At 42.8% G+C, this 13,386-nt stretch overlaps 1 protein-coding gene across 1 annotated transcript in view; it reads right to left on the bottom strand.

Moving 5' to 3' along the window:
- spock1 (SPARC (osteonectin), cwcv and kazal like domains proteoglycan 1) overlaps positions 1 to 13,084 on the bottom strand; it is an 80,682-nt gene extending 67,598 nt beyond the window's left edge. The window contains exons 1-2 of the mRNA XM_076103474.1: positions 13,015 to 13,084; positions 12,316 to 12,453 (exon numbers count right to left, since the gene is read on the bottom strand). Coding sequence (XP_075959589.1) covers positions 12,316 to 12,450 — 135 coding nt within the window. The 5' untranslated portion in view covers positions 12,451 to 12,453; positions 13,015 to 13,084. The remainder of the gene's footprint in view (positions 1 to 12,315; positions 12,454 to 13,014) is intronic.
- Positions 13,085 to 13,386: the final 302 nt, after the last annotated feature.

Genomic DNA, 13,386 nt, shown 5'->3' with positions numbered 1-13,386 from the left:
TGTTTGCTGTTTATTTTGTTCACTACCTGACACACCCGGCCGCCATTAAGCATCTGTGCCCCTTGTTTTTGTGGCGTGTCCCGCATGGCAAGTTGAATTGATGGCTGTTTAGCTTAAGCAATCAGTGCACGAGAAGTAGGGCTGGTCAATACATCCATATTACATCAATATCGTGACATGAGACTATAGATATCGTCTTCAATTTTGGATATCGTTATATCGTACCTGTGTTAAGCAGTCAGGTAAACTATCTGCCTGTGACTATACAATATCAGTCGGTCTACTGCACCTCAAATAAAAGGTTCTGGCAAAATGAATCCCATAATGGCAACAATTAAAATGGTGCCAAGCAAAGTGAAGCTCTGTCTGCTAGTATTCAGGAATGGACCAGATTTCTGATAAAAGAAGCTCCAAGTATTGATCTGCAGCATCCCAGCTCACCTTATTAACCAACTCAAAATCCATGAGGAAGTCACTGGGAACATGCCAAACACTGGTGCGTTCAAGTTTAGAAGTGTACACACACACACACACACACACACACACACACACACACACACACACACACAAAGAGGCAGACAGAGAGTAGAGGGGAGGTTTAAAGAGAGGGGCCTTATTCCATGTGCGCTGCTGAATGTGTGACTCATTCAAATGCGATTGAAGCTGCAGCTCAGAGGATGACTCAGTTGAGTTTAATTAAAGCTGTCAAACAATTCTTGTGTCATCCTCCAACATGCATATGCATAAATATATTCCTTTTCCCACCCACACCCATCTCCCAACGTGTCTCTCTCCCATCCATTGAAGCCTGACATTTGCATAATCAATCTCCCTTTATTCATCTAGAAAACATGACCAGCCTTTGGCTTCACTATTCTTCCCATGTCTTTCCCCCGCCCACTGCTCGATCACTGGGACAGCCGTTGTCAACACATACGACGTGCCTGCATCAACGCAACCGTACAGGAATGGGAGCTGGAGAGAGGGAGGAGAGGGGTGAGGGAGTACAGAAAATGAGGGAGGTGAGTCCATCGCTCTGGTTGTTATTAAGTGGGAGAGTTTCCAGTCATCAGAAAACAAGACCTGCTGAGCACCAGACCTCAGTCCAGCTCCACCACATACATATCAGGGCTGGTGAACTCGTGCTGCGGTGACAGGGATCAGGTGAAATCTGGATATTGATGTGTAAGATGACATTACTACTTATATTGATTGTTATACAGTCTGATTTTGTCACTCTTCTGTAGCTGGACCTCCTCTGTGCCAACACAGACGTCTTACTAATATGAGACTCATGGTGACCAAGCAGTGCTCTCAGTTTGATATCTTTCTGCTGAAGCATTAAACATGAATATCATTTAAATATGTGCTGTTGATCTCATTTTGTTTTGGATGACAGCACATAGAGATTGAGTTGGCAAGAGTTTTCTGGGATATTTATTCAAGAACAGAATCAAGTATTTCACCCTTTAGTAAGTGCCCAAAGATTGATTGGTAATGAAAGACAAGTCTTTAGGTACTTTAGGCCATGTCTGAGTGCTGTTTGGTCTCATGACATTACCGGGCATCATTCACAGTCAACTCATTTACTTGCTGGTATCGTCCATTCACCTCATAGCACAGCATCCCATGATGACACATTACAAACCCAAGCACATCACAGACAGGGAGCATCTTGTTTGTGTAATTGCCAAGAGTTGTTGATTCAAGTTGCCATATTCCTAGACCAGTCAACAGTCAACAGTTGTTTTTTTTGCATCTAGAAACCTACACGTATGTGGTGTAGATGTAATACTTTCATTGGGAACAAATTGTGTGGAATTCATAAGTCAACATCCCAGTTTTGTCCAGTAAATGACTGTGATATTTCAGTTTATTCAATTCGATTCAAAGTAGTAAACAGCTTTGTTAAAAGGTGCTTCAGGTACAAATACTGGTAGAAGTATCTTATCTGATTTTATTCAATGCAACCTTGTCCATTCATTTAACTATTTTAATCAATGGTGGTGTGCTGTATCCTTCTTAAAATGAATGAATGTCACTGTAACACCTCATACTCAACTTAGTTCCATTTCTTCCAGCCAGATACGCAGTCATCTATAACCACTCCTCTAACTATATCTACACTACAAATACTATCATAAATTTAAAATCACCTGATTACTTTTAAATTAAAGTTTCCCTTTTGGAACCTATCTATGTGTCCAAACTTAAATAGGATACAACGGATAAAAACACCATCTGGCTTAAATCTGGTTACACGTGTCTCCGTGGATTTGAAAGTTAGGCTGAAACTGGACGTCCAGCCAGCTGTTACTCTGACAACACTGTGGCATCTGACTGGTTGCGTATAGTGCCAGCGTAGAAGGGTGTGAAGTTGGCAGTGACGGGCTAAAACTAACTTCAATACCACCACCGTCGGCCGATCGGCAGCAGTCCATCTATCTGAGGGGTTAAAGTGGAGCACTGTGTCCGATGCTGTTTTTAATCCACTTCTCATTTCTGACACAGAGCTGAAATAACTCACTCATCCCACACTGACAGCAGAAGCACACCAACAGAGGGACCAACAACAAACTGGGTTCTTCAGTATTAAGAGTGGACAGCAACAACATGGTGCTGACATAATTACTGGATTACAGCTGGAGGACTCATGTAAATAATGTTTGTTCCCCTGCCACCCTTAGAGGACATGCATTACAAAAGAGGACATTGAATGTAATTGTAATATATATATATTTTTGTGGCTATGTTGGCCAGTCAGTTGTTCGGTTGGTCAGTCACTTTGGTCACTGATAGATATGAACTGTTCAAGAGATCACCATAAAATGTAGTATCGACATTCATGCACCCCTCATTGCAACAGACAGAATTAAACGAAGGATGTTGTACTAATATGATATACATCTTAGACCAGTAGACCTTGAGAAACCCTAATAAACAGCTGTTCAGGAGAAGCAAGAGACAGTTCAGTTTCACTTAGTCTTTGGAAAAACTAACACTGTCTAACTACATTACCCAGAGGGCTATTGGTTTATGTGTCCACACACACATACATGCAGAGACTCCACGAATTGATATGCAGTATTCATTCAACGCCTCAGGGTTCAACTATTCATTGCCATTACCGACAATTCCCAAGAGAGTGCACCACCGGGGAGTTACTCCAGAAAACTACAAAATGATGCAGTGAGGAATACGGAAGCGCACTTTAAGCTACAGAAGGAGGAGCAGATCTGCCACATCTTTGTGTCAATCTCTCCCTCCCTTCCTCTCTCTCCTCCTCTCTCCCAGGAGCCTCACACGAGCTGCAGTAGCAGACACCTCCTGAATTATTGAAGCAGACAAGACATCTCTCAAACTCACACACACACACACACACACACACACACACACACACACACACACACACACACACACACACACACACACACACAAACAGTAACTGTATCCCTGCCCTCAGGGGGGAAATTAGATAATGACCAATTCAATCTGACATGGTTTTAGAGATCATAAACATTAGAGTGAGAGGAAGCGAGGGAGGAGGGAGAGATGCTGTCACTGATCAAAAGGAGGGCTGGGGAGGTGTGAAAAAGAGAAACAGACTGCCCATGATTTATTCCACACAGGGACACTCAGGGGTGGGAAGGCTACTTTCAAATGTAATCTGTGCAAGAGTTGTCAGTAAAATACGCTGCATTATATAAAGGATTAGGCTACCTCAGAAACACAATATGTAGCCCAACTATTTATTCCAAAGAACATGTAATTTAACTGTCGTTTGTTTGATCATCTGCATCAGCTATTATGACGGACAAAGCAATGATTGCGTCCATCATCTCAGTTAAAACTACTGTGATTACAGAAAACAAGGGGGAGGCAAACACATACTGTACAATCAATCAAAGCATGAAGCTGCTTTATAAATCACAAGATAAACCCTCATTACATGATATTAGAAAGAGGAAAATGTTGGACCAGAGTGTGCTACAACACATGCAAGATATAAAAGATTATTAGGACTAAAAAATAAATTTAACAATTCTGATAAATGTGTGTCTGTGTCTCATGTTCCCACTGATATGATGTTGATATTTTAGTTTTTTTTTAAAAATTGGATAGGTTTCCATGCCATTTGGGACGGACATTCATGGTCTCCAGAGGATTAATTGTTATTACTTTGATCTCCTTCCATATAGCATCATCACCAGGTCAAAATGAGGATTTGTCCAATTCTTTGGTTCATGACCTGCAAAACTTATGACTTTTCCATGAGCCTCACTTTGTTTTTAGTGCTAATTACAAAATGTTAGCAGACTAACATGCTAAGATGGATAACTTGTTAAGCATCATACCTGCTAAATTTCGGCATGTAGCATGGTCATCGTGAGCACGTTAATGTGCTGAAATGAAATGAAATCTAAAACGACTGCATTCCATTTAGGTGAGCTACGGGGAAGGTTGGTAAGGTTGATGGAACTGAGGCATCGTCGTTGAGATTAGTTTCACCTGTGTTTTTCTTTACCATGACGAGTTAAAACTTCAGGTCTATACTATCACTGTGCCAAAGCAACAAGCGCGCAAATAAGGCTGCTATGACTCATTTCCACTCATTTCAACATATAAAACAGATTACAAAAAGACAAATCATACACTGAAGTATGAAGAGATGTAGAGGAAGCCAAACCCTGAGGAAGAAACATCTGATCATAGCACAGTCGGGGTGACAGCTTCATTAATGGCGAAGGCAACAGAAACACAAAGACATGCAAAACTATTCTGACATATAGAGTATTGGTCTATTTTTGATCTGACACACAGATGATGATCAAAACAACTTATTATGCATGAAACTATACACACAATTCCATACACACACACACACACACACACACACACACACACACACACTTCAAAACCAGCTGCTACAGATGTGAGTTAAAACCGACTGTATCACAGACATATGTTGACAGAAAGATTTCTGCTGGTCATTAGTATTGTGTAAAAACAACTGCAGACATCCATGAAAATGAAATACAGTGAAAATGAAGTGAAGGCAGCTTGAAGCCATATGGATCCCTATGCATGCAGGGTAATGGCATATTACACTGGAAATTATATTGAGAGTGAATCTGTTTTAGTGCTGGAATGATTAATCGAATAATCAATCAGACAACTGACAGAAAATTAGTCATAAGTCACCTTTGCCTCTTTTTCACCATTTTTGACTCTCTGTCTACTAAATGGTTAATCAATAAATGTTTAAAAATTCATTGTATGAATTAATGATCATTAGTTGCAGCCCCATTGGAGTTATGATGATGGTGTGCATTGATATTAGCTTCCTTAACAAAATGTATCTCATGAACAAAGCATACTGTAGGTGTGGGTGAGCGATGTGGATAAAATCCTCGGCCATGCTGTAATTTAGCATGTTAGCCTGCTAACATTTGCTAATAAGCTTTAAAAACAACAGCACAGCTGAGGCTGAATGTGTTTAGTATTGCAGGTATTCGGTCATAAACCAAAGCTTTGATATGCTTAATATGAATATTGGTTCGGTATGTGCAGCATAAGGGATCCAATGCAACCCCTCTTCTAGAAATGGAAACAGGATTTTCTACACATTTTCTACTCTTTAGTGATAACAGTGGCATTATGTTTAAAAAATATCTACTTTCTAATAGAATATAGCTAAGACATCCAAATACAAAAGTAGTGGCAGAGTACATCAGGTTTTTCCCCCATGGTCTGAGGGTGGTTTCTGTCTAAATCTTTAAACATCAGCAGCAAATCAGACAGCCTCTCTTCAAAAGAATCAACGGCTAAGCAGGAGCGCTTCATATCAGCGCCAAATAGACCGGCAGAAAGACAATCCCCATAGAGAGAGAGAGAGAGAGGGGGGAGTTTGAAGGGGCTGCCATGACAAAGCTGACTGAAGCACACACACATCCATGTTTTATTGATGATGGATTCCACATTTCTCCCATCCTTCCATCCTCTGTCCGTCCATCTGTTCTGCCCGCAGTGTTGATAGGCTTCACATGAAAGCTCCTCCTCTTCCACTCTTCTCCTACCATCTCGCTTTTTTCCCCATTTCCTCTTTCTTATCGTCAGCCAATATTACACTGGCAATCCTTTAGCTTCCATGCTTTGTCTGTCTCTCTCTGTTCTATCCTCCAACACACTCACACACACACACACACACACACACACACACACACACACACACACACACAGTCAAAACCTAATTATCCTGGTCATAGGGGACAGTGACCTCTGTCTAGCCTGTGACCGAATTGTCCTCCAAATGTTAGTGTGTGTGTGTGTGTTCCTGCATATGTGTGTATGTGTGTGGGTCTTCCCGCCTCTTCACACACTTATTGATCATATCAAGGCTCCAATCAGGGTTACCAGGCCCAGTAAATTTACTGATCGATCTCTCCAAGAGCCTCAGGGTGGATGGGAAGCTGTGTGTGTGTATGTGTGTGGTGAGCATTCGAACACGCAGAGACAGCAGCTGGAGAGAGATGTGAAAATTTTCCACGAGTCAGTTTAAAGGGGTACTACATGACAAGGAAGACTCTTCTTCAACACAGAGATTAGGATCAGCATTTCCTCCCTTGATATCAATAGCTCTTCAGTCAGAAGTATGCATGCAGAAGGAAAGCACGGCAAAGGAAGAGGCATGAAAGGAGAAAAAGGTTTATTTTGAAGGACACTGTTTCATCAGGAGTTAGTAGAGTATAAAACGAGAGAGAGAGAGAGAGAGAGAGAGAGAGAGAGAGAGAAGAGCCAGGAGAGAGAGGAGGTGCTAAACGGTCTGAAGAGAAGGTAGAGAGGCAGCTTAAGAGGAGAAAGAGAAATGTAGGGCAGAGCAAAGGAGAGATAAGAAAGAATGACAGGTGTTCACCCAAGACTTTGTTTAATTGACGGGAATACTGTATGTCTGCAGGTAGAAGTATTCACTCAGAGGGTGTGTGTGTGTGTGTGTGTGTGTGTGAGAGAGAGAGAAGGTGAAGGTGACTCCAGGGTTCGTCTCGTCTAAGCTGCTCTCTCTAAACCGCACCCCGCCCCTCCCCCTCCGCTGCACAATCAGGACACACGCACACACACACCAGGGTGCAAACATAGCCATAGCAGAAGAGGAGCAGTTCATTTGGATGCAGTGGGAAAGCTCCCAGGTGTGAATGTGTTCACCGTGTGTCAGAGCGGGGCTGAAAAAAGAACATGCAAGCACAGCAAAACCCTCTCCTCTGTAGATGGAAGAGGGGAAAACAAACATGTAATGCAAGCTACTACACCGACCAGCTTTGCAATGAAAAAATAATAGTGTCACTGAGGCTGACTCCATTGCACACACACACACACATGCACACACACAGTTGACACACTATTTTGATAAAGAGAGACAGCGGGGGTCGGTGACTGGCAGCTCCAAGTCGACTTGGAAAAGTAAATACTAAAGATAAAAGATGACAGAATTTAATTGTCACCATGAGACTGAGCCGAGACAGGCCGCTGGCTCTGACACACACAGTCACAATGCAACCACGCAAACACATACATGGTGGTTTGTAGCTGTCTGAGATTTGTCAGCCTAACACCAGGTCCGCCAGCTAATGAACAGAGAGTCTGGGGACGGCATGCACTTACACAAATATATGAGGAAATATGCAGCACGCATCCGATGTGCCTCGCTAATAAGATTTAGTGCATTGCTGCAAACCTGACAGCATGCGGGGCAGGGTGGAAGACAGGATTTTCGGTAGGAAAGGAGAGGAAAGGAGGGGAAGGAGGACAGAGATGAGAAACGACTCTTTTAGAAGAATCAAACAACAAGTGCAAACAACTCTTCCTCCTCCTGAAGATTAAAGTGGGTCTGCCTGGATGGCAATGACAACCATTCTGTCACTGTTTGCAGAGAGAGATTCTGATAAGACACAAGAGGAGAGAAGATTATAGAACACAAGACAACCCGAGACGACACGAGGGCTGGGCGTTTGTCGAAATTAAGATTAAAATCGACAAAAATCTGATTAAAGAACGAGTTAACATTCTATCAATCTGACCAGGCATTCAAAGACAAACGTTCTGTGTTTTCGGTAAAACGGACACATTTAGGTCGGTGCCCAAAAACACCCCCAATAATAGGCCCGCTCGGGCCAGAATAGCAGAACTGGCTTCAACCGGCCAGCTCAGCAATACACCGACCATAATACGTGCAGTATTATCTGATAGACTTCACTGCTGTGTAAAAAGCCATTACACCGGGGGCTTTTTTTAAACTGCTGTTCTCCAACCTTTTAACAAACGCTCCAATAGTTTGGCTCCAAATGATCAGTATTTCCTCTTTCCAATGCAGAGACCACAAAAGATTCAAGTGAGCGGTTTTAACGCGAAAGGTGAGCAAGGTAAAGCAACTAGGCATATCATTTAGAAATAGTGAATGACTGTAATTATCAACTAAAAATGTGTCCGTAAGGACGCTTCAGGAAAAGCGTCCTCAGGCTCAACTCAACTAACAAATATACTGACTGTAAATCTGTCTGAGGAGAGCACAAATGCGTTACCAGCACCATAAAGAGACGGTGTGGAAAGCACTGTAGTTACACGTTTCATGCACCACAGTCTCAACCCTGCATGCTGGTGTTACCAGATTTATATTGGGAAATGAGCTATTTTGTTTTACTGCTGCTGCTTCTACCACTGACCAGACTACTCTGATGTAGCCAACGACACGAGGCAGCGGCAGGCTTACAGCAAAGTTGACCCTGCTTGAAACAGAAACACAGTCGAACTCAGCGCCGCATGCGAATGTGTGTATATTTAATGCAGCTATACTTCATTTGCATATACGATCATGAAAGTTAAAGTGGTGATTGTAACCTAAGGACAAAGAAAATACTGCTTAACTTACAACAAGTGATTTGGCCAAAGAGCAACAAAAGTGGTCAAGTAAATTCAAAGATTAAGAAACCATTGAATTGGTCAAAAAGCGTTTAGATCATCCAACATGCTGAAGACGCTCTGTAGCACACTAGAAACAAAGGCACTGCACTAGAAACATGAAATAAGACACTTTTCCACAAGACAACTCAACTAATCAGAATCAGACTGACTCAGCCAGCAAGCCTGTCCACACACGTCAGCCTGAAGCCAACACACTGTGTCATTTATCCACAAATGTGTCATTTGTGTTTCTACAAACCAGGTGAAGTTCCTGTCTGCATTAAGTATACAAGTAAGTAACAAAGACGTTGGCTTTGTTTTGATTGAAGAAAAAATGTATTTGAACGGACAAAATGTGATGGTAATGAAGGACGTTTTTCTTTTATTTCTTCTCCATGTCCTTCGTAGGTTGGAGTGGACTAGAATTACTGTCTGTCTGCATTACAGTCCTGTTGTTAGGAATGTGCCTCGCAAAAGAAAACAGATCAAATCCTATTTTCCTTAAGTTTCCAAGACAAGCCACCTGAACTTTGACTGTTTAACTATTGCACCAGCTCCCCTGCCAACAAATGGACGCTTATACATTATGCAGGAGGGAGCAAGTGGCTCATCAGGGATGCAGAGTGAAACATGGCAGGCAGGGGAGAACACCGGAGAGGAGGAGTCACGGGTGAGGGCAGATGGAGAGGGAGGGGGGGGGGGGGGGGGGAGATAAAGAGGGTTATGGTTGAGGAAGCACAGGGTCATTCACAGCTCTGGAGACAGGGGAAGAAAACGAGTGAAAGAGAGAAGCGTGGAAGAAAAATGTGGAGTTCATGACCCGATGAGAATTAAGAGGAGGGGGGTGAGATTGATTGACTGGCTGACGGATAGACAAGAAGGATTGTTACAAAACATACTGTGCTTCCCATGTTCAGGATGTAAAGGATCTTAAAGGAATAACATCTGGTTTCAAATGATGACATCAAATCAACATAGTTTCTTAGTTTTCATAATCAAGCTTCTTTTCCATGTATATACTGTATGTACACATTTATACCAAAGTTCCCAAAAATCTCGCTCTTAAAGATTTAAGACCCCCCCTGAGTGAATACTCCCCTGCAGACAGACTTGCTGAAAGCGAGGTAAATACGCTAGCTCACCACTGTATTCTGTCATTTCAAGTCATATTCCATTGGTATTCTTCGTAATCGTGGGTCGTTGCATCAGTCACATTGTGGGATATTGGTCCTAAATTTTCAGAATTTCAAAGCAGCCTGTGTTTTGTCACCACAACTCTTAAAAAAAAGCCATCATGGATATTACGATTTCAGACCACGATTGACGACCATGGGGTTCACACGGAATTTCTCGCATTGTAAACTTTCATCTGGGAAAAATTGCACTTCATAAAAGGGGCCTTTGAACACATCATGATAACATCTACCGTACCTTAAGATCAGGCTTTCCTCCTAAGATTGTTGCAAGAATGCTTGTTTTGCAGTTTGCCATTGACTCATACAGAACCACATTTTCCTAATTTTCCTTCCTCCTGTCCTTCGCCCTCCACTGACAGTTTCCTGTTGATGAGTTACACTTGCACAGGAGACCACGCAGAGGAATAAAAAGTGGGCAACAGTGTACGCTCACACACACACACACACACACTCACACACAATGCAGGTAGTAGAGCCCTGGCTGAGTGTATGCAGACATGACTAATACTGGCGCCGTTACAGTACTGTATGGGGAAGGTCAGCTAACAGGGCCAAAGTTAGCCCACTGTCTACTGAAATCTCTTGAGGACACCGTCATGTTGGGCGTAATCAAAATGCAAAGCCCGTGGTTACACTGCTGTCACCATCAGCCTGATGACGGCTGGTGAGACTGGAGGGTATGTTAGTTTTGCATTGTTGTCGTTCCCCAGTTGAGGCCGTATTCTGAGAGGAACACAAGCTGGTCCTAAGAGAATCCCAATACCAAGAGAAACTGAAGTCAGACGTCATTATGTTCACGGCATGATACATTCAGTTTAAATACATCCAACCCTTTTAATTTCCCCTTAAGTTGTTCAAATCACATCGTCTGGCAGCATCACATATATTGTCTCCCCGCTCTTCATTGAAGCTGTATAATGTTTACACTGAGTAAAATATTTAAACCCAGGACCGCATGTTTTTATGGCTGCACCATTCCATCAAATATAAATACTCTGGATGTCTTGCGCATCATTTTTTACACACTTCCCCACACAATTCACCCCGATACATTAGCTATCTTTGAAAACGTGTGGGTTTGAACAATGTGTCTGCGCAGCAACCGGCAGAATATGTGCTTTAGTTCTTTTTTTTTTCTCACAATAATTAGACCTACACGTTGGCGTCGCTGCAGAGAATCATGCCTAGACTTCAGATCGACTCTCAGCAAATGTATACGAAGCCCCGACTGTATTCACTAAGTTCTTCTTCAGTCAAAGGTTATTCAGAGCATTTCATAGATGCTTTAACCATAGCAACCAAGGTTTCAAACCAAATCTCAGACAATCATGGCGGTTTATACAAAAGTGACACACAAATGTCTTTGCATCAATATGTGTCTGTATTGACTCGGCAGAACACTGATTCAGCTGGCAAACAGTCAACTGAAGAGCTAATATGGCAACTTCTGAGATGTCCTCCACGTTATGCCGGATATCCCTAAATAAACGAGTCTTGATGATTCACCATAATTTACATCTGAACTACACAGACACAGCCACACATTGCTCCTGTGTAGACTATAGACTTTTACATGTAGGCCTACTTTATGTTATATTTCTGAGAAAGCATTCAGAGGAGGCAGAAACACCATACATACACCATTACTGCAGAGGCTGTTGTGTATGTTATGAAATGCCACTGGACTCATAGCTGTATAATAAGTCACAGACTCTCCTTTTTCTGATTCTGACTGAAAGAGATGATAAATTATCAGTTATAAAATCCCAGTGTTACGGTAAGACTTGAAAGTGGAATGAAAAGATAATATTTCATATTGTCAACATTGGCAAGTAAAAACAAATCATAAGCTATGCTTTCTGTTTTCTATTTGTTCAATCATATGCAGAAGTCCGATGTTCTCGGTCTATGAGGCTGCTTCTCTTTCAACCAGGATCTGAACCTGCTGAGTTACTACAAGGTGGATTAAGCCTGCTGGCAAGTCCTCAAGTACTCATAGGGGGTATCAAGGGCGTAGTGTGCTCTCTCTCTCTCTCTCTCTCTCTCTCTCTCTCTCTCAGTGTGTGTTTCTCTCTCTCTCTCTCTCACACACACACACACACACACAAGGTAGCTAATCATGGTGCCCTTTTTTGGCTGGATGTTGTTTCTCTCAGTTCAAACTCACATCTCTGAATCTGTTCCAGGATTTGTCCTTGTTGTACTGAGCCACGGTGCTCAGCCATTTGTCGTTACTGTTACCGGAGACCGTCGTTTCTCTGCTCAGCAAAAGAGCCACGACAGGTAGCAGAAAGAAGAGCATCTTCTGAAAGCAGAGAGAGAAAGAGAAAGAGAGACAGAGGGGCATGAGACGGATGCCATTCAGAGTGATAAAACAGACACAGAGGATGAGGATGCAGCAAAGTGTCAGAGGAGCAGGCTGAAGTGAGACAGAGCACTTTACAGGACACAGAACTCTCATATTGTGACGCATAGTGGGTTAGAATGTCACAATGGAACGTCAAAAGCAGCTGAAAGAAGCACAGTTGTGGCGTGGCCATATAGAGTGCTCATTTCATCAAATTGCTGATCCTTCTCCTAATCGGATTATAAACATTGGAGAGTTGTCACCGCGGCAGATGGGGCAACGCGAAGCGACTGGCTCGCGAGCTTCCCCTCCGCCAATTTAAAAAGCAATTAGCGGCGTCAACACTATTGGCGCCCCCCAAAGAGCTTTGTCTTTGGCTCTCATCTGCTTTCTACTTCGTCCAACAGCAGCAGCACCATGAAAGTCGACAACTACTCACTTTCATTTCCAGTTTTATAATTCTTTGATAAAAAAAAAAAAAAAAAAAAAGCACGCACTAAGAGCCAGCACCTAACCTACCTGGAATAGTTCGTTGATGTCCAATTTGTTGATTCCTGGGGGAAAATAAGTCCACGGTCCCGGGCACTCCGGTGGCACCCGACTGTTAGGATAGACGTCAAAAAGGGAGCTGCGTGGATGAGCGTACCGGGAGCTTTCTCCTCCTCCTCAGTCACTAGACACCGCCTCTCTCTCTCTCCCCCTCCTTGTCCCTCTCTCTCTTTCTCTCTCCCCTCCTTCTCTCTCTTTCTCTCCCTCCTTCTTTCTCTCCCTCTCTGTCCAATACGCACTCACCGTGTCATTGATTTTCAGCAGGGGGATTATTTTTATGTTCACACCAGAGCGCGAGCAGGATTTAGGAGCCGTGTCGCAGCGCTGTTCCGGGGTGTACAA

The sequence above is a fragment of the Anarhichas minor genome, unplaced genomic scaffold (genome assembly GCF_050575085.1).
Source record: "Anarhichas minor isolate MPS153535 unplaced genomic scaffold, ASM5057508v1 ptg000028l, whole genome shotgun sequence".
Taxonomy (NCBI): Eukaryota; Metazoa; Chordata; class Actinopteri; order Perciformes; family Anarhichadidae; genus Anarhichas; species Anarhichas minor.
The sequence above is the reverse complement of the archived record's forward strand: the minus strand, read 5'-3'. Positions and strand labels throughout refer to the sequence as shown.